A 25,365-nucleotide genomic window follows, 5' to 3' on the forward strand; every position below is an offset into this window, starting at 1 on the left:
TGCAAGCTCATGAGTTCCTGTTCATTTGTATTTAAATTTATAGAAAATACAGACATCGTTTTTTTGCTCTTATTTACATATTACACCTTTCTAATAAAGTAGTATCTAAGCCATGGTTTTACAAAAATCGTCTTGTGTCACCTTACTCCAAGATCCCTCAGGTGGTATTAACCACTTCACTAATCAAAGTTGTTCAATGCTTCCATTATGAGATCATATTTTCTTTCAGTGTTTGATGAATTTGCCATACTTCAATTAGTTAGGTAGAAACTCTCCATTGTACATGTAAGGTTCATTGCTTTTTCTTACATTTCAACGGAAATGGTTCACTCAGTTCCAAGAAACAAACGAAGAAATAAAATTATGAAAAGAAATTTTTATGTTAAGAAGTAAAACTGGCGACTACATATGAAACACTCTACTGAAACACTTCCCCTCCTTCAGGGGAAGAAGTAATCAGATAGCATCCACAATGTCATGCCTCATGTCTCTTCACCTTTAAAAGTGCCCAGCTATTAGAAGTCTCTCAACTGCAAGTCCTGAGAGAAGGTCCTTCATGCTAAACATTTTGTAGGTTTTGGCCTTTAAAGGCAAAACAAGCTTTGGAGCTAGGTAAAGAAATAGCATAAAGAGCATAAAGAAAGAAAATGTTGATTATTTAATAGAATTCAGAATCACTCAAGTAGACAATGACAAGGGGAAAGGACTTAGGTAAGAAGAGGTAACACTCAAATGGGTTAAAGGAAATTCAGAAAAGTCTGAGTCCAAGCCCAGAAAGAAGAAGAAACCTGAAGACCAGGCTCCTGAATCCAAACACTCCTTTGGCAAAGGAGAAACCTAAACCCACTGCACAAGGTACCCCAGTCACCTTGTAATGCTGAGTCCCACAGGAAAATTAGTTTGGAAAATGCAGTTCAGATGAAAAATTACATAGACACCACTAGGACGCCACTTTTTTTTTTGCCTTCTCTTAAAAAAACAGTAAGTAAAAGCAAAAAAAGCCAAAACTATTACAAGAATATAAAATGTAAAGAACAAATCGCTCTGTAAAATTATTTCAGAGTTCTGTAATTGTTACACATACACAAACCTAGCCAACATTCCTTACAACCGTGCAGAATAACATGCTAATGCGAAAATTCATGGACAAACAGAATCATAGAATGGTTTGATTTGGAAGAGACCTCAAAGATCATCTAGTTCCAAAACCATGGCCATGGGCAGGGACACGTTTCACTAGATCACACTGCTCCCAACCTAGACCCACCCAACCTAGCCTTGAGCACTCCCAGGGACGGGGCATCCAGAGTTAACAGATTTAAACAAATCAGAAAAATTAAAAAAAAAATTCAGTGCAAAGTTCAAAAACGTTTTTTAAAATCAGTAATTACTAGCAGCATGGTACTGAAAGGTATAAAACCAATTTTATTTAGTATCAAAACAAGAGGCCCAAAAATTCTTCACAGAAATTTCTCCAAATGCAGAAGAAAACTTGGCCATAAAAACCTGTACCCAGCATCAATCAAATGGACTAGAAAATTCCAAAGTTTTAGGCAAAGAAGTCCCTGTAAGAGATGCAGACCCAGCTACAATACGTCATGACTTAACTTAGTGCTGATTTAGTGAACATGCTTTCCTAGATAGTCAAATGTCAAGTATTTTTTGGGAGCCAAAAATAAGCAAAATAGTTTTTACTCTGAAATTAATAATAGTTATGCCCATTCTGTCCTCAGAAGAGAGGTGAAAACATTTTAGATTCAGACTGCTCATGAATAAAAATTCAAAAGTTAGGAAACAGGAGATAAGCATTTTCAATATTATTTTGGTACTTTAATTTTCACTGGAAGTCAGCTGGACTAAAACCTGTTAGTCACTGCAGAGCATGTGACTGTAAACCATGATGTTGCCACTCCCTGCTGCTCATCTCCACTCCCTCTAATCAGTTAATTAAACTGCTCATGCAACATTTCCCCAGTCAGCTTTCAGCAAAATAAACCAGGTTGCTAAAGACTTGATGTGTGCAGCACTGGATTTAAGGTGGAGCCCACACCAGCCCAACACCTTTAGGCTGAATGCAGGGTGATGGAACCAATTGACACAATACAGACAGTAGCCTCCAATTACTGCTAGGAATGTGCAGACAAACTACATTTTTTTTATTTTGTCTGCAGTTAGAAGAAAATATGAACATGCTCCCCTCGTTCTGCTGAAACTTGTATGCTGTGCTATCACCTTAGACAATTGGTGAAATCGTCATCAATCTTCACCACTGACAGTATCTTTCTATTATAGAGCTGTAAGTGCATGATAATCATCAGAAATTGAAGGAAATTCAAGTGGTCAGCAAGGACACATTTTGGCTACAAAAATATATTTCTTTATGAAGTTTTATTATCAACAATTGTTTCAAATGGCTGGCTGACCTACTATATAAGTAGTCCACACTGGGGGTTTTTTGCCTCACACTGAGGTGCTGACTCACCTCACTCCATTCATCTCCTCTACTTTCTGAAGCACCAAAGGCATCTGTGCATTTTGAGTAGGTACTGGATTTAATGTTATAAACACAGACCTAACTGTACACTTTGGTACATTACTTATGATGAACACTGTAGATGAAACAATACTTTGTGCTTGTGTCTGCTGCGAAGAAAAATGTACAGAATCACATAGCTATAGCCTTTTGACACAACTCTGTGTACCCCAAGGGTTTTCAAACATCTGTGTTCTAGGTCTTAGTAGAAAGACTATAAAGTCTTTGTCACTGTAATATTTCAGCCTTTCTGCATCACGTCTGTTTCATGAGAAATAAGACTTCTGTGAAACAGTATAAGTTCTATTTGTCACCAGAGCCAAAGCAGACACAATTCCACAGAGGTACACAAGCAACCCATGGCAAAAGAGGTAATTAATTTACTAGATCTCCCAATTTTCAATGCAGTAAATTTCCAGTTCATTGCTTCTGATAGGGCTCTGTGTTGAAGCTTTGCCAACTCAGACCCTTTACTGGCTTCAAGGGAGCAAACAACCACCAAAGAGCCACATGCATCTTCACTTGCATATTCTGATCACTGACATCTTTGACATAACAGGTCACAGCTACAATATTTGTGAATATGATGATTTTCTGAATCAGGCAGAAGAAATTCAGTTGAGCAACAAAAGACTTGTCTTGCACCCCTCCCTAACAAGAGACTGAGTAATTACAGAAACTCCTCAGGTCTCCAAGGTGTCAGAAAAGGCATAGCCCTACTCCCTGCTTGTGGTAACAATCTTCCAGAGCAGTCAGGAAAAACATCAAGTTCCCAGAAGGTAAAATTGTAGGAAAAAACTTATTTTACTACTATATCGCTGGAGTTTCCATTTTATAAGTAGGAGAGCAAATTGTTTGATGTTACCTTTTACAAGATAGGATAAAGGGAAAAGAATAAGAAGTACAAAAGTTTTATACACAGTAAGAATACAGAGTTTAAAAAGGGAAAAAATTACCTCAGAACTTAAAAGTTGTGATATACCAATTTTTTGAAATTTAGAAGAAGCTTTATGACATGAGAGTTGCTTTTAAGAGAATTCAGTATTTATATCCTATCTCCCAGCCACAGAACAAGACACTGTTTTTTAATTTTACAGGAGCCTTTCTATTTGGAAATAAAGGCACTTGACCAAAATAGTCATGTAAGAAAAAGATTACAGACTGTTTATAAAAACTGTTTTTTAAAGTATACAGTTCTCTTAAGTCTTGAGTTAACTATGCAAAACAATAAATATGTTTAACAGACACATGAAGCTTCAAGTTTTCCCTGTTATCCTAAAATTCCTTCCACATAAAAACACCCAATAATACACTACTTTATGTCAACACAGTATGTTTGCATCTTTCTTTTACTTGAATGAATGGCTGTGAAATTGATGTTTTGCTATTCCATATATAAAAAAAAAAAAAAGGAGACAATTGCAAATGTTTCTGCTGAAAATCTAATATTCTGCTTTCTTCTGGGTCAACAAAATATGTATTTGTAGAGAAAATAAAAGAATTTGCAATACTGTAATTATTGCATTATCCAGAATCCAAATACTCATCAAGAGTTCTATAATTCACTACATCAGATATCAGCCAGCTAAACACCCACAAACCTATTTTTGCATGTAATTTGTTTAAGAAAATTAACACACTGATGACTAACTGACACTGTGTAGGAAGCACTTCACTTCCTTTGTCATTAAATCATGTTTCTATGATACTATCCTAAAATACTCAAGTATTTTAATGAAAAATACACAGCTTCCAAATAAAGTATTGCTATCCTCAAACAGTATTTACTGAACCAAATCAGAAGCTTATTTCCTAAAGAATGCTGACTAGTTTAGATGTATTTGGGAAACTGGGAGACACTGCTTTATTTCATAATTTACATTGGAAGTTTTCAAAGTACCTGTGTAACAAAGTATGTTTTAGCTCAAGAGAGAGAAAAAAATCCAAAATAATCTGTTTGTATAGCTTTCTGAAGGTTTTCTGAGAAGCAGCATCTTTTACTGAAGAGGAAAAGTACTGAAACTGCAATTTCAAGTACAGCAGTAGGTATCTCTGCATCACTTCTAAAATTTTCTGTACTTTCACGCTCCCCATTGACAGACCCCTCCCTCCTTCAGTTATCCAGACTTGACTGCAAGTCCTTTACAGAAGAATATACTAGAAGGACTGAGGACGAAGAACTTGTTACTCTAAAATTAAAAAGTTTGGCCATTTTAAAAACCTCTGGGTATTTTTCAAGTAAGCTTCACATGGATCTTTTTTCATTAAAAAAAAACCAAACCCAAACACTCAAAGCACAACTTAGAATAAAGTTCATGCATTTCCATTATAAAAAAAGCTGTTTCAGTAGGTTATGCTACAGTTTCCACAAAATCAAATTGAATTCACCTTCACACATCAGCAAAAGCATTCTTAGACTTTCTGCCAAACTGCTCAGAGATGCCTCTCTGCTATTACCAGAACATTAAACATCCAGTTGTTGTAGATGACACAAATGCACAGCAGAAGTCTAGAGTATTTTCTGTACTGTGAGTACAGAAATGATCTAGAAATTTTAAACATGATTGACAGAACAGCAAAGAGCCTGGAACAAAGAAAAGATCCAATAAAGCCACCTACAATCACAAGAACAAGAACACTCTCAATCATGATCCATTTTCCTTCTGAAAGGTCATTTCAGCTACAGAAATGACTGCAAGAATGGATGAACGCACACTGTTACTAACTATCCAAAGGGATACAGCTTCTCAAGCACTGAAGTAGATTTCCCTACTATGTCACCCATTTTTAGCTTCCAGACACTAAGATTTGTCCCACCTTGAAAAACAGGCCACTCTACATCTTTTAAAAAAAAATCCTCATTCCTAAGTACAGTTCTTCAAAAAATCTGTATCTAAGAAACATGATAAAGTGTTTCCTAGCTCATATATCAGTCAATAGATATTTCTAAGTAAGTAAGAAGAATTTAAACATTTCAAAGAACCTATTGATTTAGAAATGGACAGATTTAAATGGGGAGAAAGCAGGGCTGGTGGCAGTGGGGAAGTCTTCCTTTCTATATGGGGTGACGTAGGAGAAGCACAGGGACAGGATGTGAGGCATTCCCCTCAGTGCCAATACTACTGAGCTTTTGACTAAACAGCTCAAACCTTTCAGTAGATTTTGGCATTTCATCAGAGTTTGGAGGAACTTTGAAATAACCACCTCTTTTCTATCATCAAACACTCAACTCCATCTGTTTCTACTCTAAGAGTCAACCCAAGAATTGTGTACCTGACAAAAGCTATTTGGTTTCTCAAAGCTGCACTTCCAGCACTTACCAGCAAGTTGGCTCTTTCTGCCTGGGGGAGTCTAGCACACCACAAAGACCTTCAGATACACATGAAGGCCACTAAAAAAAAACCCCAAAAAATTATGTGGCAGATGCCATTCTCTTATATGCAATAAGAGATCTGTGCTTACCAAAAATGCCCTGAATTAATCAGAGACTGAACCCTAATACTGTATGAATTTATGGAGAGAGGAAGGAAGTTCTCTCCTAAGTTCATAAATGTTGTCCTTGGTAGGTAACAATTCTCCCCGATCAGCTTGATAAATCAAAATGAAAAGTTATGCTCAGAAACAATCAAAGAAATAAATTTTTAAAAAATATTTTAGGTATAGGCACACACGCACTGCAAATACAGAGACGATCTTGCTCAGTAACATTTCACCTTACTACAGGTACCCATGGAAGATCTAGGCATTTGTTGAGGAACCAGGGGTTTCCTCAGCTTCTCACACAGTTGACAGCAAGTGGCAGGCACCTTCTGAAAGCAATTCAGAGCACTTAAGTCCTGTCTAATTTAAATACTACAAAACACTTTCCAAAACTATCTCCTTCTAATAAACATTAATCTTAAACCTGGATGAACACCAGTGGAAGTCTGCTGCTTGGCAAAACATATACAGAGGGTCCTAACACATTCAGAACTCCATCAAGTCGATTTTTGAAAACCAATTCCAGTTCAAAACTTTGTAGACAATTCCTGTCACTGAATGAATGCATTTAAACACAAAACACTCAGTTACCCATTCCAAAACCCTTACATCCTCTCTTGCTTGTATATGACCATATCTGTGAAGTTAGAAGTAGTACAAAAATTACAACTTTCAATAATTCCCCCAGAGTAGTGATAATATTCTTGGAGAGGGTATGAGGGGATAAGGAGAGTACAGCATACTTCCTGCATAACCTTTAGGAAACTGAAAATATTATGCTACATGGAATTAGAAAGCTTCCAAGATTGTTTCTTATCTTAAAGATAAGCAACCCACACCACAAACACCCTCAAAAAAGCCCCAAACTAAAAAACAAGCCCAAACCCAAAAGTCCAGAATTATGTTAAATTTTATAGAGAGGCATCAATACCAAACAGGTTCAAAATAGTCAGCTGAAAGCAAGTCCTCACAGATTAAATGCAGTCCCAGCATAACTGCATTAATTTTTATTTTACCTGTGAAAATCTTCATGCACTGTATCTCTTAACTGCACAGCAAGTAAAAAAACCTCCTTATATATCTAGGAAGCTTGTCTCAAACTTCTATGACAAACTGACCCACAGAACTAGATCTATATACATATTAGGTATTCTATGTATAGATTATAAATGCATAGGAAGACTAAATACAAATAGCTTTTCTTGAGAAGAAAGAAGCTCACCTGTAATAAAATACTGGCTTTGTTACTACCAAACAGTTGTTTCCTCTAATCTATTCACAACCACGTTTCAATTCCCATTCACCTTATTCTTTCCACATTCCCATACTTTAAACACTCATTAAGCAGGAGAACACACAATGAATCAAGGTCTGCAGATAAAAGTAAGTACAGTCTGTTGAGTAACTGAGTAAAGCATATGTAGCACATGCATAAACACCACACATACCCACACTGGTTTTCCTCTTAAAAAAGAAACAAACAAAACCATAAACATGATGGATGTCTACATATATATATATATATATTGCATTACTGGCAAACCTCTGATAAGAACAAGCAATAACTAGAAGTGTCTTGCAGATCTCTTATTTCCACACGAATGTCTATGATAGCATCCAAAATTCATACTGAAAAATACACATTAACATATGTATGAACTAACAACCAGAGAAGTTTAAATTGTCCTTTAAACAGACCAAACATTCAAACAGTCAATCCAGCTGTCTCACTCTTATTGCAGTAACTATTCCCACAAAACACACAATTCCTCTGCCAGACTCCACAGACATGAATTATTCTGCTTGTGTTTTCTTTCAAACTAAAAAGTCATGATAAATTTGACAGTTTTTGCCTGAGTAGCTGAAAGAGGGAAATGCAGAGGAGATAAAAAACAATTTGGAAGCAACCAGTATATCCAAAAGTTAGAAGTTCGCTTGTTGTAATGAAGTTTCTTAGTTATGATTTTAAACAGAGCACTCTGAGTCCTCTGGAAGATTTTTCTCCTGAAATGTAGTGTGAAATGCACAGAGGAAGACTGCAATTTCAGTACTGCAAGCACACACCACTCTCACGCTGTTTGACTGCTAAGCACCTAACTCAACTGACTTGAGACTTCTGAAGTCACAAGCCTTTAAACTATCCTTTCATTTCAACTCCTTAGATCACATGTGGCAATACCCAAAATAACTTTTAAATGCAACTTCCAAAACTGGTGCCATTTCAACTATTAAAGCCCTTGCAAAAACAAAACAAAACAAATCACAAAAAAAAAACCCACACACAAAAAACCAAAAAAACCCAAACCAAAACAAAAAAAACCCCACCAAACCCCGCAAACCCAACCTCCCAAGCTTCAGACTTCCACACCACATAGAAGAGTGGTGGGCTCCATTCTACCAAGAAATTAACAGTCATGATAAAGAGGTCATTCACTAGCCATTAAAGCACTAAAATTGAGATCATTCCCTTCATCAGCTAGCTTATCAAATTAAAAGCAATAAGATCTTCCTGCATCAAAGCAAGCTAGTTCCTCTTTTCCAATAATAGAAACCTGGGATCTAACAACCAGAAGGAAAACACCACCCAGAACAGTTTCTATAGCACTGAAAAAAGCCCAATTTTTAACATATTTGGCAGGGGGAAAAATATAAATAGCTACATGATACTATTTCAAGCCTAAAACATTCATTTTAAACACATTTCCTAATATTTCTCAACTATCAAACTGAAAAACACAAAAAGGTCAAATTCAGACTATAAGCCCCTCTTGCAAGATAAGAAGCTGAATAAAGGTTTCAAAGGAAACACAGAACATGATCTGATACATTCTTTCAAAATTGTTCACTAATATACTTGTTAAAATTCTGACCCATACAGGTCAGTAATTCTACCTGGGTTTGATGACCAAGAGAAAATTAATAGAAAGCAAAACAGAATGAATAATCCTCCATGTATTATCTTTCCAGAACTGAGGGAAGCGAATGAAATGTGTTGGGATATGGAGACCTAGATTAGAATTCTTTCCTGACCACAGTACAATGCCTCCTAAGAAGTTATAAAGCATCTATTTACACGAATGGCTGCATTTAAGTTGAAGCAGTCAAGAATTTCACAGGATTACTGGTAAAGGCTGGTTTACTGGACATCAAACTTCACAGCCAAGTTTAAGAATTGTTAGTGTCTACAAACAAGGCAGCTCACCTCAAACACCTAACTTGAGGGAAGAAACTGGTATTTGTGTTTATGTCTTTTCTTTTTAATTCATTTGTATACAGCATCAATAAAGCTCTTTTCCACCCTAAATATTGTTGCAGTATGGCGATGCAAGTAATTGCTTTTAGGTACGTGTTTAAGGCCAAAGAATAAAGAATTATCTAACTAAAACAGTAATCACTTACTACTGAAACAACAAATTAATACAAGTCACATGGAGAAGTCTTGCAGCCAATTAATAGAGAAGTATTTCTTTACACAATTTAAATGATTGTTAGATTAAACAAATTACAAATCACATCTAACCACAGACAGGAGCATGTTAGGAAAGTGCAGTGGAATAAAGAAAATAGAAGTTCTGAGTCTGCCTGATACTCCTTTTTAAAAGACACCGCCAGCTGGGGCATGAATTCAGCACTGATTCAGGAGACAAGAACTCTATCTACTAAATCAACAACAAAACTTCTTGCAACAGTCCAGGTTTCACTTGGAAATCTTGCTGAAATACCAGCCAAGCTCAGCCTTGATTACACCGCAATGAGATCATAGCTTGAGGAGGTATAGCTGTAGGCTCCTGTAAAGCTGATACTAAAGAGAAATTTATTTAAATGATACATCAATCTTTCTTGAAATGCATGAACTAGAATAGTCTCATATTTATTAATGTAATATGGATAAAGCTGACTGCAGAACAACTTCAGAGCTCCTAAGGATATTGTTAGTACAGGAAGTGGAATTACTTTCTACCCACCACCCACAATCAATAGTATGATTGACACTGCAAGTTGGGCATCTCAGATAAGAACACTTTCAAAGTAAAAGTAATCAAGATAATGCAGCTATGGGAGATTTTCAAGAGATTCCCTCTTGAGCACCCTGACTTTTCATTTCCATTATTTCCAATAAGAGCTCCCTCTTCAGATGTTGTTTCTTTAAAAAAAAACAAAAATACAAACTGAGGGTCTTGAGACTTCTAATTATTGTCCTCAAAGTTTTCATTTCACCTTTTGTTGAAATATGCATGTTGCCATAAAAAGCAAGTCCTTTCTTTCAAGATGCCAAATTAGGCAAGAACAAGCTGCCTTTGGGCAATTTTTTTTGGAATGTTATCACACACACATGCAGAGATCAGAAAAAATGTAAAGCATTTTTTTAAAGGGACATTAAAAAACAGTGGTATGCAACACAGTGACAATGCTAAAAAACTTTTTTCTTAAATATTAGCAACACCATTTGCACTTGGGTGGGGCAAGCTTTAGACGACCAGCTATGTTTAAAGATCGAGCAAGCTGTATCACGCACCACTTTTCTCTGTACCTATTGCAGCAATAGCAAAAAGGGCAAGGGAAAAAAGATTAAAAAAAGGCTTGTGCCTGGCAGGTGAACTTGATCCTCTGCTTACCTGGTTCTATTTCTGGACTATTTCTCCAAGTCTTGTTTCAGGTACAGGAAGAAAAGCTGCTGTGAAATGGGGAAACCTGCCCACCCCTAAAGTGCTGGGCCCACTGCTGGGCACCGGCACTGTGACTGTGCACTGACCTCTCCTGGGGCAAAGCACTTCCCTCACAGCATCAATCATGGAATGGTTGAGGTTGGAAGGGACCTTTAAAGGTCATCCAATGCAACCCCACTGCAATGAGCAGGGACAAAACTCCAGCAGATGAGCACACGCTTACACCCTTGGTCAGGCTGGACACATTTTCTCCTCTTTAGCATGCTTTGCTTTCTCTGATTATTGGCAATTTGGTGGATCAAAAGACACTCTTGTTTTAATTGACTTGATTTCCAGCTAAAAAATCTCCAGTAGTATTTGCTGCCAGTATTTGCCCTAGACTCTCCCTATGATACCTGTAATAAAAAATTTCCCTTCCTATCAGCAAGTGAAATAGCCACACAACCAGAGAAACAGAGAAGTGTATTACACAGAAAGTGCTGAAAAGTGAACTCCATATACTTGCTCATGAATTTTTCAATTACAGTATTTTTTGGTGCTACTTCTCCAGCAGTTGTGCCATATATGCTAAAGAAAGCAGCAAATATTTGCAAACACAGACTTCCCAGCGTTTACATAAAGGTGCAACTTCCTTCAAAGGCTGTTCTTGCGGAGACAGGCAGAATTTTAGAAATCCCCCTTAAGCAGCTGCTATCTGAGACTCCATTCACACCTTGTCACATTCCTCGAAGAGTTGGCAGCTGTCGTCATCCACCCTCACTTCCCCAGAGATGCTCTGGACTAGAGTGAGACAGAGCTTCATAGCCAGCTAACGCTTAAGCACAGTTTGAATCCACAAAACGAGGAGTTTTTCCACAGGTATCCTGAAGGATTTAGTCCACTGGGCTTTCTTGGGTCTCCAACTGACCAGCCATCACTCTTCTGAGGAGGAAGGACACATGCCACAGAGAGAAGCACTGGTGAAATGGCATTTCCTCATCCATGGCAGGCCACTGATCTCCACTCAGGAATAGGGCAACAAGTTCAGAGAGCTCTCCAGCTGAGAGGAGACAAACATTGTATCTCCTGCAAGGAGGGACTGTTTTAATCAATCTCTTAAATTATTCTTCCCACCACTAGAAGCAGTACAGTAAAAAACCAAAACACCATCATAAGTAGGCCAAATCAAGATGGAAAATTTTGCGGCTAAAAAATCATAGTCCTGGGCACACAAGTTTCAGTCCCTGGTTTCAAAAGTAGTTCTAGACTACTGTACCCAACAATGGCAAATAAAAATATACTCCAAAATTTAAACCCAAGGATCCAGGTTCACCTCTTATTCATAGGTCTGTACAGATGGACCCAGATTGCTCTTCCACACAGCAGCACAGATGTGTGGTTCCACTTAATTATTCCCTTGCAATAGACCCAGTTTAAAAGGTTCCCAGGCACAGACACTTCTCTCCACATACCACAGCCACATCCTCATGCCACAAATACTTACGCCGGTTACTTAATACCTAGGTAACATTATGAATAAGCATCACTGATCAGTTTTTAGATGTAGCACTTATTAGCCATTACCAGAAAGGTGGAATTATTTGAATTGGTACTTAACAGCTAGTGCATACATAGCAAAATCGCTCTTTTCTCCCTTTCTCAAATGCTCCCAGATTTGCTGTTCTCTAATTCAGGACACTGGTAAGCGGCCAACACTCTTGCAGTCATTTTTCAGCCTATACATCTGACACTGACTGTTGTTCCTTGAAAAACAGAACTAGGGAAGTGATCTAGAAACAGATGGTTTGAAAAGTTCTCACTGGGAAAGTTCGTAACACAGTTGTTTCAAGTGTGGGAGAAGGGAACCAACTAGAAAACTCACAACAAAACCAGATGAAAAATAAGATTAGTATAATTTCTGCTAAAAAACAAGCCCTGGATAAAACAGGACTTGTTGACCTCTGACACTCCCTGGCACTTTCAAAATGGGAACAGGCAGAGTCCGGAGGACTTGTAGACAAAAGCATAGCTATAACTTTCTGACAGATCTTGGCAAAATGTGCTTTGCTAATGTGATTTTTTTTTCACTACAACATATGGATCTATTTTCATGTGCTTTCACTGTGCAACATGAAAGCTGTCTTAACTGCAAAAACCAACAATTACTGAGAATGGGGGCTCTTAAGTCAAAACATAACCAGATGAAAAAAATTTTCGACAAAACGTGAAGCATTTCCTTAACTTGTGTCCAGTACACTGAGATTAAAGCCGTAAGTATACAAGAAAAAAAAAAAAAAAACCACAAAAGAGAAAAAAGAAGGCAACCATATAGCGCCTAGCAAGTTCCTCTCTCCCGTCTTCGGTGCATGGATTTGCTCACTATCCACAAGACCTTTTTGTTTAAAGAAGAAGGGACAAACAAAAGGCTATCCTAATTACTTAGAAATTGCAAGTGCAACGGCAGCGGATAAAATTCAGCCTCGCAGCAGCGAGTTTCAGTCTCCATACCCTCCTGCGCTAGGAGCCCGGAGGGGAAAGAGGGAGGGAAGAGCCCAGCAGAGGGTTTCGGGTCCCCCAGCCAGTTACCAGCGCCCACAACGACGGCGCCGGCTTTTTACTGGGGCGTACGAGCGGCCAGAAGCGGCAGCTCGGAGCCACCACGCTGCCTGCGCCCAGCAACCTGTTGCCCTCAGAGCTGCCGGGATAAGCCCCGCACCCTCCGGTACCTCTCCCCAGGCGCTGGCGGCGGCCGTGGGGCCCTGGAGCACCCCCGGCCCGGCGGCACCTGCGCCCCGTGCTGCGGGCCGGGCTGTCACCGCCGCGGGCATGGCAAAATGGAGCCGGCCGGACCCACCTCCCCCCGCCCCGGCGCCGCTCACCTTGGTGATGATGAGAGGCTCCCCGTGCTCCCGTCCGCCCTTCACCGTGAAGCCCCAGGGAGCCCCGCCGGTCAGCTGCACCTCCACCAGCTTGTAGCCCTCAGCTGCCCGCTGCTCCACCATCACCATCACGGGCCCCGGTTCCACCAGCCCGGCGCCGAGCCGAGGGTCGCCGACGGCCAGCCGCTCCCGCCCGCCCCGCAGCCCCACGTCCTCCATGGAGCGCCGGTCGCCGCCGGGGCTGGCTCGCCTCTGCCGGCCGCTCCCCGTTGCGCGCCAGCCGGCGGCCGCCCGCGGAGCCACCTACCCACCCCGCAGCGCCGGCCGGCCCGGCCCCATTAGCGGCGAGAGAGGGCTGCTCCGCCCGCCCCCTCCCCTTCCTCCTCCCCCGCCGCCCGCGGTATTGTCTCACGCCGAGGCCGGAGCCCGGCGGCGGGGGGGCGGCACCAACTTGTGGCAACTTGGCGGCGGGGCAAATGCCGCCGAGCAACGCGGGGTGCTGGGAGGAGCGCGGCGGGGAGAGGCGCCCCCGCGTCCCCTTCGCTTCGGAAAGAGGGCGAAACCCGCGTTTCACCAGCCGGCAGCCGCTCGCCCCTCCCAGAGAGGGGCAGCCCCGCAGCGCGATCCCCCGGCAGAGGAGGAGGGGAGAGAGGGGAGCAGACCCGGGCCGGCCGCCAGACAAAGGCAGCGTCGAGAACGTCCGTGAGCTCCGAGTCACCCCGGGGCTGGGACCGAGGCCGTACCCGTGCCACCCCCGCCCCACTACGCGCAGGAGCGGCCGCACCTCCCCTCCAGCCCCGTTCCCAAACAAAAGCGGCGAGCAGGTGGAGGGTGGGGTGAAAGGGCAGCTGGCGGCGCTGGCCGTCCCCCGGGCAGGGACGCCTCGCCTTCGCCGTGCCAGGCGGCGGGGGGCCGGGGTTGGAAGCGCAGAGGGGGCCGGCTCTTTCCGGCTCTTCCCGTCTCGCCGCGGTGCTCGGGGAGGGGAAACCGGGCCATGCGGGGGGCAGGTCAGGGGGCAGCCGCAGCGGGAGCCGAGGGAAGGAGGAGCTTTCCCCCGGCCCCTCCCGGCCCGCGCTGCCTCCACCACCTGTGGGGCGGGGGGGCCCGCGGGCTCCGGGCCGCGCTCTCCCGCCCAGCCCCTCTAGCGGCCGCCCCGCAGCACCGCCCGGCCCGGCCCGGCCCTCGCTGCCACAACGGACGGACCGCGCCGGACCGGGCCGGGCACCGGCAGGAAACACAGGTGAAGCCTTCAGCAAAGAAATCCAATAGAGAAGAGATTTGGAGTCCCAGATTAAAAAAAAAAAAAGTTTGATGGCAGAGTGCGAGGCAGGACTAGAAGTGCTAATCTGAATGCAAATTTTGGATGGGGAAATAAATGCAGAGTTTGGCTTTGCCTCATGCATTCACTGAGTTAGTGGTGAAGCTGGGAGTGAAATACTTATTTTTTGCAATTCTCGCAGTTTAATTGAATCACTTTATAAGACGTTTCAGGCCTTAAATCAGGACCAGACTTGGCCTGGAGTATCAGTGTGCTAGCACACAATCCTCCTTGGCATTTCACTACCAAGTAGGCAAAGCACTGCTTGATTTAAGACAGAGGGAAATCTCTATCTATTTTCATTTCTGAAAGACTAGTGAACCTCAAGGTACTTTTTCATGTGACGAGCTGTCTCATGGAGCTGCCTGGTTACATGCAGTGGGATTTTAAGATTTTAAGAGTTTGTATGTCGATGTAACAGGTCACGTATTTCGGTTTCTGAAAGTGACCATTGGAACATTCTGATTATGTAGTTTGTTCCTCTAACTCCTGCTTCATTTGGTTTATTTCTCATAAAACTTTCCTGCCTTGAACTAAACCTTGGTGGGGTTTTTTTGGGTTGTTTTTTTTTTTCCTACAGCACTTCCAGGATTTGCCTACAGGATGCTTCTTCAATACCTAAAGAAAACTTTGGGTTCAGGATTGAGAACACCTGAGTCATCAATCCCAGCAGCAAATTGGAGGACATCTAGAAAAAAGAAAAAATATATGAATAGGATGATTGTTGTTCCCTTGTGATTAAGAAGGAACAGTGGAAGGGGTACTCAAAATCATGCAAGATTCTCATTCTTTTATGAGAATCCTGCAAAATACAAACCTTTTACTAAACCTAGGTATTGCATCAAGTTATTGAAGGTCTCTAATAACTCACAGAGTCTCAGTCAGATTTCTTCTGCAATTATTTTCTGTCATATAGACAAGTAGAAATACAAGTAATTTTCTTCATGTCCTGTCTCCAGTTCTTAGAATCTGAAACAAAGTCTTTAGTTATGTTTGTGTAACGCATATCAGGTTATCTTCACAGTAATGTGTACTCAGTAACATACAGCTGGAAGTTTTAAGGAGTTGCAGTATGCAATTTGTTTTCTGTAAGTGTGATAATGAAAGGAAGATACAGAATAGTTACTTAAACTTTAGTGTATCCCCAAGTATGCACATTGAAATGAAAATAAACTAAAATAGCTCACATACTGCTTCAAAAAAATGTCTTCTCTGTTTGTAGCCCCCCTTTTTCAACTGCCAAACATTAATTCTTCATCTTGAACTTTTTGTTGCCCACAGAAATTCAAGATTTAGATTACTGTTCTGGCTTTTGGAATTGGTCTTTAAAATTCAGTACTGCAGCATGATGAAGAAATCTGAGCACAGATTTTAAAACCAGAAAATCTAGAGCAAGGAGCTGGCAGCCATTGAAAACTCAAATTCTGCTGCTGTAATTACATCAGTGAAAAATGTGGACATGTAGCTCTTGGGAAACAGTTGCCTAAAGGAGGAATATCTGGAAGCTTTCACACTCCTGGTTAAGAGAGACCTCAGTAAAGAAGTTTCTAGCTAATGCTTGCTTAGAACCTGATAGTCTGACACAGTTGTCAAGTAGATCCTCAATTTGTGGCTGACAGTTCAGAAATCAGACTTCCTTATCTTGAATGACACATTTTTGCCTTTTATTCTTTAATGTTTTCAAAGAGACCACAAAGTAAAGTTCTTCATACATATGTTTGACCAGCCAAAGCAATAAAGGAAATATTTTTTGTCATATTGGTCAAATTTCTCTCAATTTCTTTTGTATCCTCCCTCTCTGAAATCTGAAGCTTATTCAGAACTCAGCTGGAGGCTTGTACTTTTGTTCTTCTTAAAATATTGTGATAATTTCATTACTTTAATTTCTGCAGCTTCTGCCAGCTTTCATAAGGTTTCAAATAGTAATAAAGAACAAAGGATTTATTGAATGGATTCTAAAATATTACTTTTCATTCGAGTGATAAGAGAACCAATGATAACTGTATTTGTCTAACAAAAGCCTCGGTGACCAAATCCTCAGCTTTTTCTTTTGCCAGTTGTTTTCTGAGCACACAGGAGTTACCAATAGAAGGTAGAAATGCGAGATACATCAGGGTGCCATAAATATATCAAAGGAAGTAACAGACCACTTTTTCACACTGAGGACAGAGAATGATGCAGCTAAGGTATGAAAGGGATCCCGTTGTGTAAAAATGTGTGCCAAAGATACATGTATCAAAGATACCGTGATACACAAAAGTTACCCAAGAGCCTTCTGCTGTGCAGAAGGAGCTATCAGACTTACACTGAGATGGCTCCCACATCCCCAGATTGTGTCCCTCCCCTATGAAACAAAAGCTTTCTGCAGTAAACCAGTCTCCTCCCATAGTACTTCATGTCATCCTACTTTGGTTCTTGAAGCTTAATTAACAATTTCAAGTGAAATTTTGTTCTACAGAATTTATTCAACCTCCATTCTTTCTGTTGCATGTATTGCGTATCTGTTCCCTATTTAGTCACTGAGATTATGAAAACTGTGAATAAATTACTTTATGGCAGGATTTTATTTGAATAGGCACAGTATGATGTTAAGGTACAGCCTGTTTCACCTTTGTGGCTGTACAAAATATTTCTTTTCCTTAAGGCACAGCACTTTGCAGTGAATTGCACAGGATACCTGCAGGATGGCTCTAGAATAGGACGGTTTACTCTCAGTCCTGAGGCCACCCATTGTGCTGGACATTGCAGTGTCAGGAGGGATTTTTTCTTTCCCCAGAAGCCAAGAAATTTGAAAGAGGTAGAGGCTCCTGACTCATAGTTACAGAGTAAAGAACTGAGGTGAGGTAAGCCTTTACAACCTCCCACTTTGTTACCAGCCCTTCCGGGAACTAACCACCAAACATCGACAGGCTGATGAAGAGACAAAGTGCCTCTGCCTCAGCCATACAAAATCAAAGGCTGATGCCCTGGAGCATGCATAGTTCATTGACAATTTAAATCCAAATGCCAAAAGAGAAAAGCTGATCCATGGTACATATTCTGAGAGAAATACAGGATCATGGAAGGGTTGGAAGGGACCTTAAAAGATTATTTAATCCAATGTCCCGTGATCAGGGGCATTTTTCACTAGATCAAGTTGCTTAAAGGCCTATCTAACCCAGCCTTTAACACTTCCAATAATGGGGCATCCACAGTTTCTCTGGGCAACCTGTTCCAATGCCTCACCATCCTCACTGTAAATGATTTATTTGTAACATCTACTACCTCTTCCTTCCCTGTTCCTTCTGAACAGTTTATAGCTACTGATGACAGCCCTCCAGTCATGCAGTTCATATTCACCACGTTTCAGTAATAGTGATTAGACTGTAGCTTTCTAGTTGCACAGTGGCTTGCAGCTCTTTACTGTTTCCAGCTTTAATGTCTTTGAAAATTATCATCACAAAGACCAAAACAACTGAAATAGTGATAAGTTCCTGCAACAGAAGTGGATGTATTTTTGGTTCAATTAGTTCAAGGTTTGTCAAGCTGCTGGCAGTCTCTTGTGGAGTCTGAAAGTCCTGAGAACCTGGAGAAACAGGTTGAGTAGCAGCCCAACAGACAGACATCCTGGCATATCTGGGAACCAAGAGGCTTTCCTTTGGAAACCTCTCATGCTGCTTCTGATGGATTCAGCATAATAATGCTCTTCTGCAAAACACTTTGATTCCAACAAATTACCCATTTTCCCAGAATGAAAAATACCATGTTGTAAAGTTCCAGCAGGATGTCTCTGATTTAGGCACCTTAAATCCTTTCCCAAGTGTGTCTTGTTTCTCCAGTATTGCAAGTAAGGCTTCATCAGCACGTAATTAGTGCTGGAGAAAACTTTAGAAGTTCTCAACCTTTCAGATATATATAACTCAAATGCTTGTTGGACTCTTCATTTCTTTACAATTAAAATAAAATCTGTGTTCTTTAGATAAAGCTTTTTATAATCCTGAAATTTGTATAAGAATGCCAGTTCAGATAATACTTGGATATTTCTATCTCCCATGATGATTTTGATTTAAACTTTGTTCAATTCTCACTTATTCTCACAGCACATAAGCTTTGTGCCTCAGAGCAATTTTCTGAGGGTGACAACATGAACTGTGGAATAAGGCTGAGAATTGACACTGTGAGTGGCTAAAAGAAAAAACTATGACAATTTGCTAAGAATAATATTCTTGACTCAGATCTTGAGACCTATTTGACCTGTAGAAAGAAAAGGGATATGAGTCCAACACAGACTCCTATAATCTGCTACCTGCTTAAGGATTTATAATTTTCACAACGCTGCATGATAAAAAGATTGAAAATCAAAGAAAAGGGCAACTCCTCATTTGGTTGCAGAGTCAGAAGACAGCATACACCTATCAAGAGGAGGTGAATAGGTAACCAGTTTTCCCTGGAGATGTAGTTTTCAGCTTGTAGTCAAGTTCAGGCATTTGTTAAGTCCTGCCTTGGGCCATAGTCCCTCTGGTGTCAGTGTATCTGTTCCTTTTCCAGTTCCTACATTACAGCCCTTAATCAAATCATACTACAACATCTCTGAGTACCACTTTACAGAGAAACCAAACAGCAGAGTGAGAGCACAGAGGTTGAAATACCAGTACATGGCACTCCATACTGTTTCATGGTCAGCAGGCTGACTAGGCAGCACTTGGACACAGTTTGGGGGATAATGTGGGCCAGGGACCATTACTGTGAGGCCCTAAGGATGAAGCCATGCTTTTTTAGTTGTGGAAGAGAGTCCAGCAGTATATGCATATATACACTATATAGCTGCATTTGATCATATGTATGTGCATTGCAGCTTCATTAACGTGGGAATTTTTTTTTTGCTTCATGAAGTTTCATCATTTCAGTGAAGCATCATTTGTAATATTTATTCTTGCTGCCAAGCTTCTGATCATGGTACATTAGGGAGTGCATTTCACTGTCCATCTTCTTTGATAACACACATTACATGATAACATTCTCTGTACAAACTGTGCTGTGCCAGTTAGTCTTACGTACCATAAAACACTGACCCATTTTAAATACATGAGGTATAGCTTCAGACGCTAACAAGAGTCTTTAATGCGTTTAAACTCTGAGATCACAACATGTTATATCTGTATTCTGTACTTGATGAAGATGGTCAATGGAGCCAAGATAGTAATGGAAAATGCAAAGGGAGGGTTTCAAATGCTCTTTGTGCAGAGAATGCTACAAAGGCTTTTAAAAGGTAAGATAAATAGCAAGAGGCCAGAGTATGCATGAGAGCAGACAAAAGCCTTGTGATCTGGTATTTTTCACTTGGACTTTGTCTTCATTTGCTAGCTAGCCCCAAACAGATCTTTTTTTGCCTATCAGCCATGATAAATAAATCTCTCAGTGCTTTCTATAAACAGACACAGTTTCTGCATTAGAACTGACCTTTCTACCCTCAGCTTGATTACAGAACATGAGCCGTGTCCAGGTGAAGGTCATAGGGTGTAGAACCTTGTGAGAGTCCATCTAAGCATGCATAAGGCATGAAGTGCGTGTTCTTTTTTTGTTGCAGTGCCATAGGAGTTTACCCTAAAGCATCAGGTGTGCTCAAGAGGCTGTGGTCCAGCAGCGGCAGATGCAGGATATTGCATGAATGTGGTGATATTAAGGATGATTTAAGGCTGGTTTGGGCATGCCTCTCCAGGAGTCCAGGAGAAAGAAGTTCTTTCTGTGCATGCCACCTGCTCACAGACTGCTATGCCACTTTTTGCTAAAGGTGCAGGTGTGGTCTCCTCTCAGTTCTGCTAACAGAACTGTTAGCAGTTGATAGGATATTTGAGGGAATCCTTCCAAGTCATACACATGAGAAAAAGTGCAACAGTCAGATTAGCTTTCCCTGGCTTGTGTTTGGCTTAGAAAGGATGAGACTATGGAAGGTGCTGTTTCCTTAGCCTGAATTTTGTGTAAAGCAGACTCATCGCAGTGGAGCATTATTAATAAAGTCTTGAGGACACAGCTTTGGGGTGGGGGGTTATTCCCCATCTTCTGTGTTAACACAGATCCTGTCAGAACCTCAAATTTTAATTTCTTTAGAAGGTCTGAATTTGTGGAGTATTAAAGGTACACAGAGGATTACTCTCAGAGCACTGCTTTTCTGAAGCTGTTTTAGGACCAACCAATTTATTGGAATTGTGCTCACAGGAAGTTGACTAACAGAAGAAGCTGATGTAGCCAAGCTGTAATATAAAATATAGTGTAGCCATATTGCTCACCTGAAAGGTATATCCAGTAAACTACATTGGGTGCTCATTACTTTTTCCACCCTGGATGTGAAGTCCACCTGTGACAATGAAATAGTGGTCTTTAATCCTGAAGAGCAGAAAAATCAAAAGAGTGGATCACAAATCCTTTCTGCACTACAATGTTTCTGCTGCTATTACTGCATTTCCTCTGGATTCTCTGAGCAAGATAAGCTCTGTTTTTTAGCTATCTGCTCATTTCAGAGACTTCAAGACAACAATTTGTGGAACAGAAGGTTGCCACTTTCCTTCACCCATTCCCAGGACGCTGCAGGTCTGACTGCTGGCCATGCAACCACTGCAGAGTTAAAAACCCCAGTGATACTCATGGGATTTCCAAGAGGAACATTGACTGGTGTCTGTGGTCTGAACCTGGACTGTACATTTTGTCTGATTTCCCTTCAATTACATTTGCTTACAGTGTCCAATAAGACCATCTAATTGGCTATGGTACAGTGACATTTTTATCAGCTCAATAGAGCCTTGAAGAGTTCTTGCACTGTAAGAGCAGTGAAGTTAGTGCTAAAGTATATTTTGATTAGACTACATAGACTGGTCTGAGGACACAGGTTTTGAGATAAGTTTTTTTTTTTGTGCTAATGGGGTTTGAAAATATATCTACTGGGTGGTGGGAGATGTAATCTAACAAGATCCCACCATTTAGCAATTGTAACAAGGATATAAGAGTGTTCTACCTAACATCTCCTGAGGGAAATTGTTCTTCCTTTGGAAGACACTGAGGACAGGATAGACATTCAACTTTTGTAGGTCGGGGTACATGCCTACAAACATTGCTATCCAATTTTCAGTATCACAGTGTGTGAGATATAATATTCTTTCTTTTCACAGTCTTCTTCATCAATCAGTTCCTATTCAAACTGTGTCTTGTAGTGTGCATAGGTGTAGGACAAGGTCTCTTTATTACACATGTGCTGAAACTGGGGTATCTTTTTTTCTGTGAAAGAGTATAACGATGACAATGACTAAGGGTGGAATCTGTTGAGAAATGAGGCTGGCCACAAAAATCCGTCTCAATGCACGTTCAAAGACTGTAATATTCTCAGCATTGGCATAGGGAATTAAGTATTGTAAAATGCAGGCGAAGCCAGTGGGAAGAAATGATGATGTCCAACGCTAGTTCAGAAGGCTGAATGATTTCTTTATTGTAACTATGCTATAATACATTAATATACTATATAAAGGAAGATACTAAAACTACATACCTACTTTTCTAACTACTATATCTAACTAACAACTTGTGACCTTCTATCGAGTCCAGACACAGGTGGATCTGATTGGCCATCAGGCTCAAACAATCCTCACCAGAATCCAATCAAGCAATCACCCCAGGTAAACAATTCTCCAAACACATGCCACATAGGAAAAACAAAGAGCAGAAATAGAAATTGTTTTCTCTTTCTTTCTCTCTGTGCACCTCTATTAAAAATCCTGAGAGAGAGAGAAATGTGTTTGCCACAATTAAGGATTTTTTTTCTTCTAATCTCTAAGCAAAAATAATTTTCTTCAGTTTTATGGTTACATTTTTCTGCTCAGTTATTTTGTACTTCATCTGTATAAATCTTGTTTACTAATTTAAATACATTAGAGGCACTGTTTAGAAAAACTAATTTGTGTATGTTTCGTCACAAAAGCCAGGTAAGATAACATTTCCCTGGAGAAGGTATATAGTAAGTCAATAAAATACAAGTAACTTGATTGCATCAGTTAAATGCACACAGTTATTTAGATGTTCAAGTGCACACTCATTTAATATATTTATGTTTTTATTCTTTGAGAAAACAAAAAGAACTCAAATATTATTACCCTTATGCAAATGAGATACATTTATCCTCAACCTTTGAAATTAATATTCACCATTCTTAAAAGTAAATTGTTATTTTACAATTCTAAAATTATATTTAAAAGAGGGAAGGAAAGTGATACCTCTGTTTTTCTTTCAGTAATTTTTAATGGTGTCAGTAGCTGTTATAATCTGTTATAAGATGTTGTACCCTGAGTATCACTATTGTTCCAAGTTCCCTAACTTTACAGAAAACTAGAAATAGCAAGAATGGAGTGTGACTTTCTCCATTCATTTCAGTTATGCATTAAGTTAAAAGTTTAAAATTACCTTTTAAAAACTAGTACTGCTAATTATGGCATGAACATGTCTCACAGTTTTTTCCAAATTAAATCAAATTGGAGGAGGTCTGGGTAGATGAAATAAAGAATGATGTTAAAGCATGTGGAAGATTTGTTTAAGGAACATTTTGCAGGATCTGTTGGAGAGATCATAACTGCATCCATTGAGCTTGAAGACAGACCTAGCTTTCTTCAGTTGGGAAATGTTATGCCAGGTAATGTGTAAAAGACTATGAGATCCTGAACTTTATCAAAGTATAGCTTTTACATTTGTGAGGTAGCTAAGATCTTCACTGGGATCTGTCAGGCAGTGATGCATTGAACCGTACACATAAACAAAACCAAACTATCCTCTGTCTCTATATCCACAAATTTCCTTTTCCTTTGTAAACCAGCGCTGTAGTCCCAGACTTAATTAAAACAGTGATTAAAGTATGTGCAGCTGCACACTCAAACATAAGCCATACCCACACTCCTTAACAACAGAAGTGCATGCCTGTCATATTTTTGTAAACCTGTTGCTTTCCCTTAGAGGCAGGCAAGCCAGTGTTTCATCTTAAAGATGGTCACAGACTGGGATGAAACCTTGTGTTCTGGGTCCAAGAAGAGAGTGAGTAGGTATTTCTAAAAGTATGGAGCACATAGCTGTTTCCAAAGGAACACAGTATTGCTCTCATCCTTGAGCACACTGTTGCCAATGTCCAAAATCGTGACGGGATTTTTCAGTGTTATGCAGTGTTGTGCAATGTTGTACTTATGCTGTGAGTGTGATTGATTGCTATTTGCAATGCCAGGAGGGTTTGTTTTTTTTTTTTAATGTTTCCTGTATGTATGCTAACGGCTGTCTCCAAGCTACATCATTGGCTTAGTTGAGATCCTGTCTTGGTGCAGAAATGAGACATACCATGTCTGCCTTTCTCGTACACTGGCACAAATGGGAATTGTGTCAATAACTTCAGAGAATAGGGAATTAGGACCTGTAGAATGATGTAAGTTTTGCAGAATACTAAATAAAGGTCCTTAACAAGACAAAATAACTATTCTCTTATTTCTTTCACTACTTTTCTGCTTCTTTTGCCTTTGTTCCCAGCTTTTATCCTCTTATTTTCATAATCACAAGAAGCCAAATTAATCTTGAGTGTAAGACTGCCAATCCAGCTTTGAATTTCTTTGACTGTTCTAATTCTCTATACTTTGAGCCCAGCAATGAGAACCAGAGACTAACTAGCTCTTACCAGCTGAGGTGTTGCATGGCTCATTAGTTTGGTAGATGCATCTCCCACTCAGCCTCAAATGCTGGCACATTTTAGACACCTCTACTTATATCATGGTAAGTATCAGTTCATTCACATGGGTCACTTAATTTTCTTTTTTGCATTAGGTATGCTACAGGTCACGTGCTTTGCTTCCAATAAAAACCACATACTCCCTCTGAGGAAACTATGAAATCAAGTCCTGAGAAATTACAGGAGGGAAGGGACCCAGAAGAAGAGGTTAAAAACCAATGCTCCACCCAGAGGAGTAAAGCAATTAAAGGAGGGAGCACAGCTGGCAAAACTGTGGCAAGAAGAGACATATAAAAAAATTAATCTCCAGAGTATAGGAGTATAATTGAGGAATGAAAGTAGTTTCAAAGTGGCTGAAAAAAAAAGGAGAGAGAAGTTATAGTAATAAAATGGTAAATCCACACGGACAGAGTAGAAGATCACAGTCAAGATCAATGAAAACAAACAATAAGCAGGAAAAGCAAAATACACGAAACATTCTTATCTGTAAGCCAGAACAAATAATCAGGATAATGACTTGACATGCTTTTCACGTTTTTGAAAGAAAGAAAATGGGTACAGAAATAGTGAAAGGAACAATTTTAGAAACTGATAGTGGGAATAAGAGTCTTCTATTAAACTGTTTCTCTTTAATATTTCAAAGTTTTTCTCTTCTAAGTATAAGCCAAGCAACATGAATTTTCCTTCAAATTAGAGCAAACATTTCTTTTTCATTTATATATCTTTGAGTTGTATATGTAGCATACAATGGCTTAATTTTAAGTAATAATTTGTCTCTGTGGATTGTA

At 40.1% G+C, this 25,365-nt stretch overlaps 1 protein-coding gene across 3 annotated transcripts in view; it reads right to left on the reverse strand.

The window, feature by feature from the left end:
- Positions 1 to 13,757, reverse strand: part of SHROOM2 (shroom family member 2) — a 117,873-nt gene extending 104,116 nt beyond the window's left edge. For all 3 annotated transcript variants that reach the window (XM_053972151.1, XM_053972152.1, XM_053972150.1), the window contains exon 1: positions 13,539 to 13,757. In XM_053972151.1, coding sequence (XP_053828126.1) covers positions 13,539 to 13,757 — 219 coding nt within the window. The remainder of the gene's footprint in view (positions 1 to 13,538) is intronic.
- Between the last annotated feature and the right edge of the window lie 11,608 nt (positions 13,758 to 25,365).

The sequence above is a fragment of the Vidua macroura genome, chromosome 2 (genome assembly GCF_024509145.1).
Source record: "Vidua macroura isolate BioBank_ID:100142 chromosome 2, ASM2450914v1, whole genome shotgun sequence".
In the NCBI taxonomy this organism is placed as follows: Eukaryota; Metazoa; Chordata; class Aves; order Passeriformes; family Viduidae; genus Vidua; species Vidua macroura.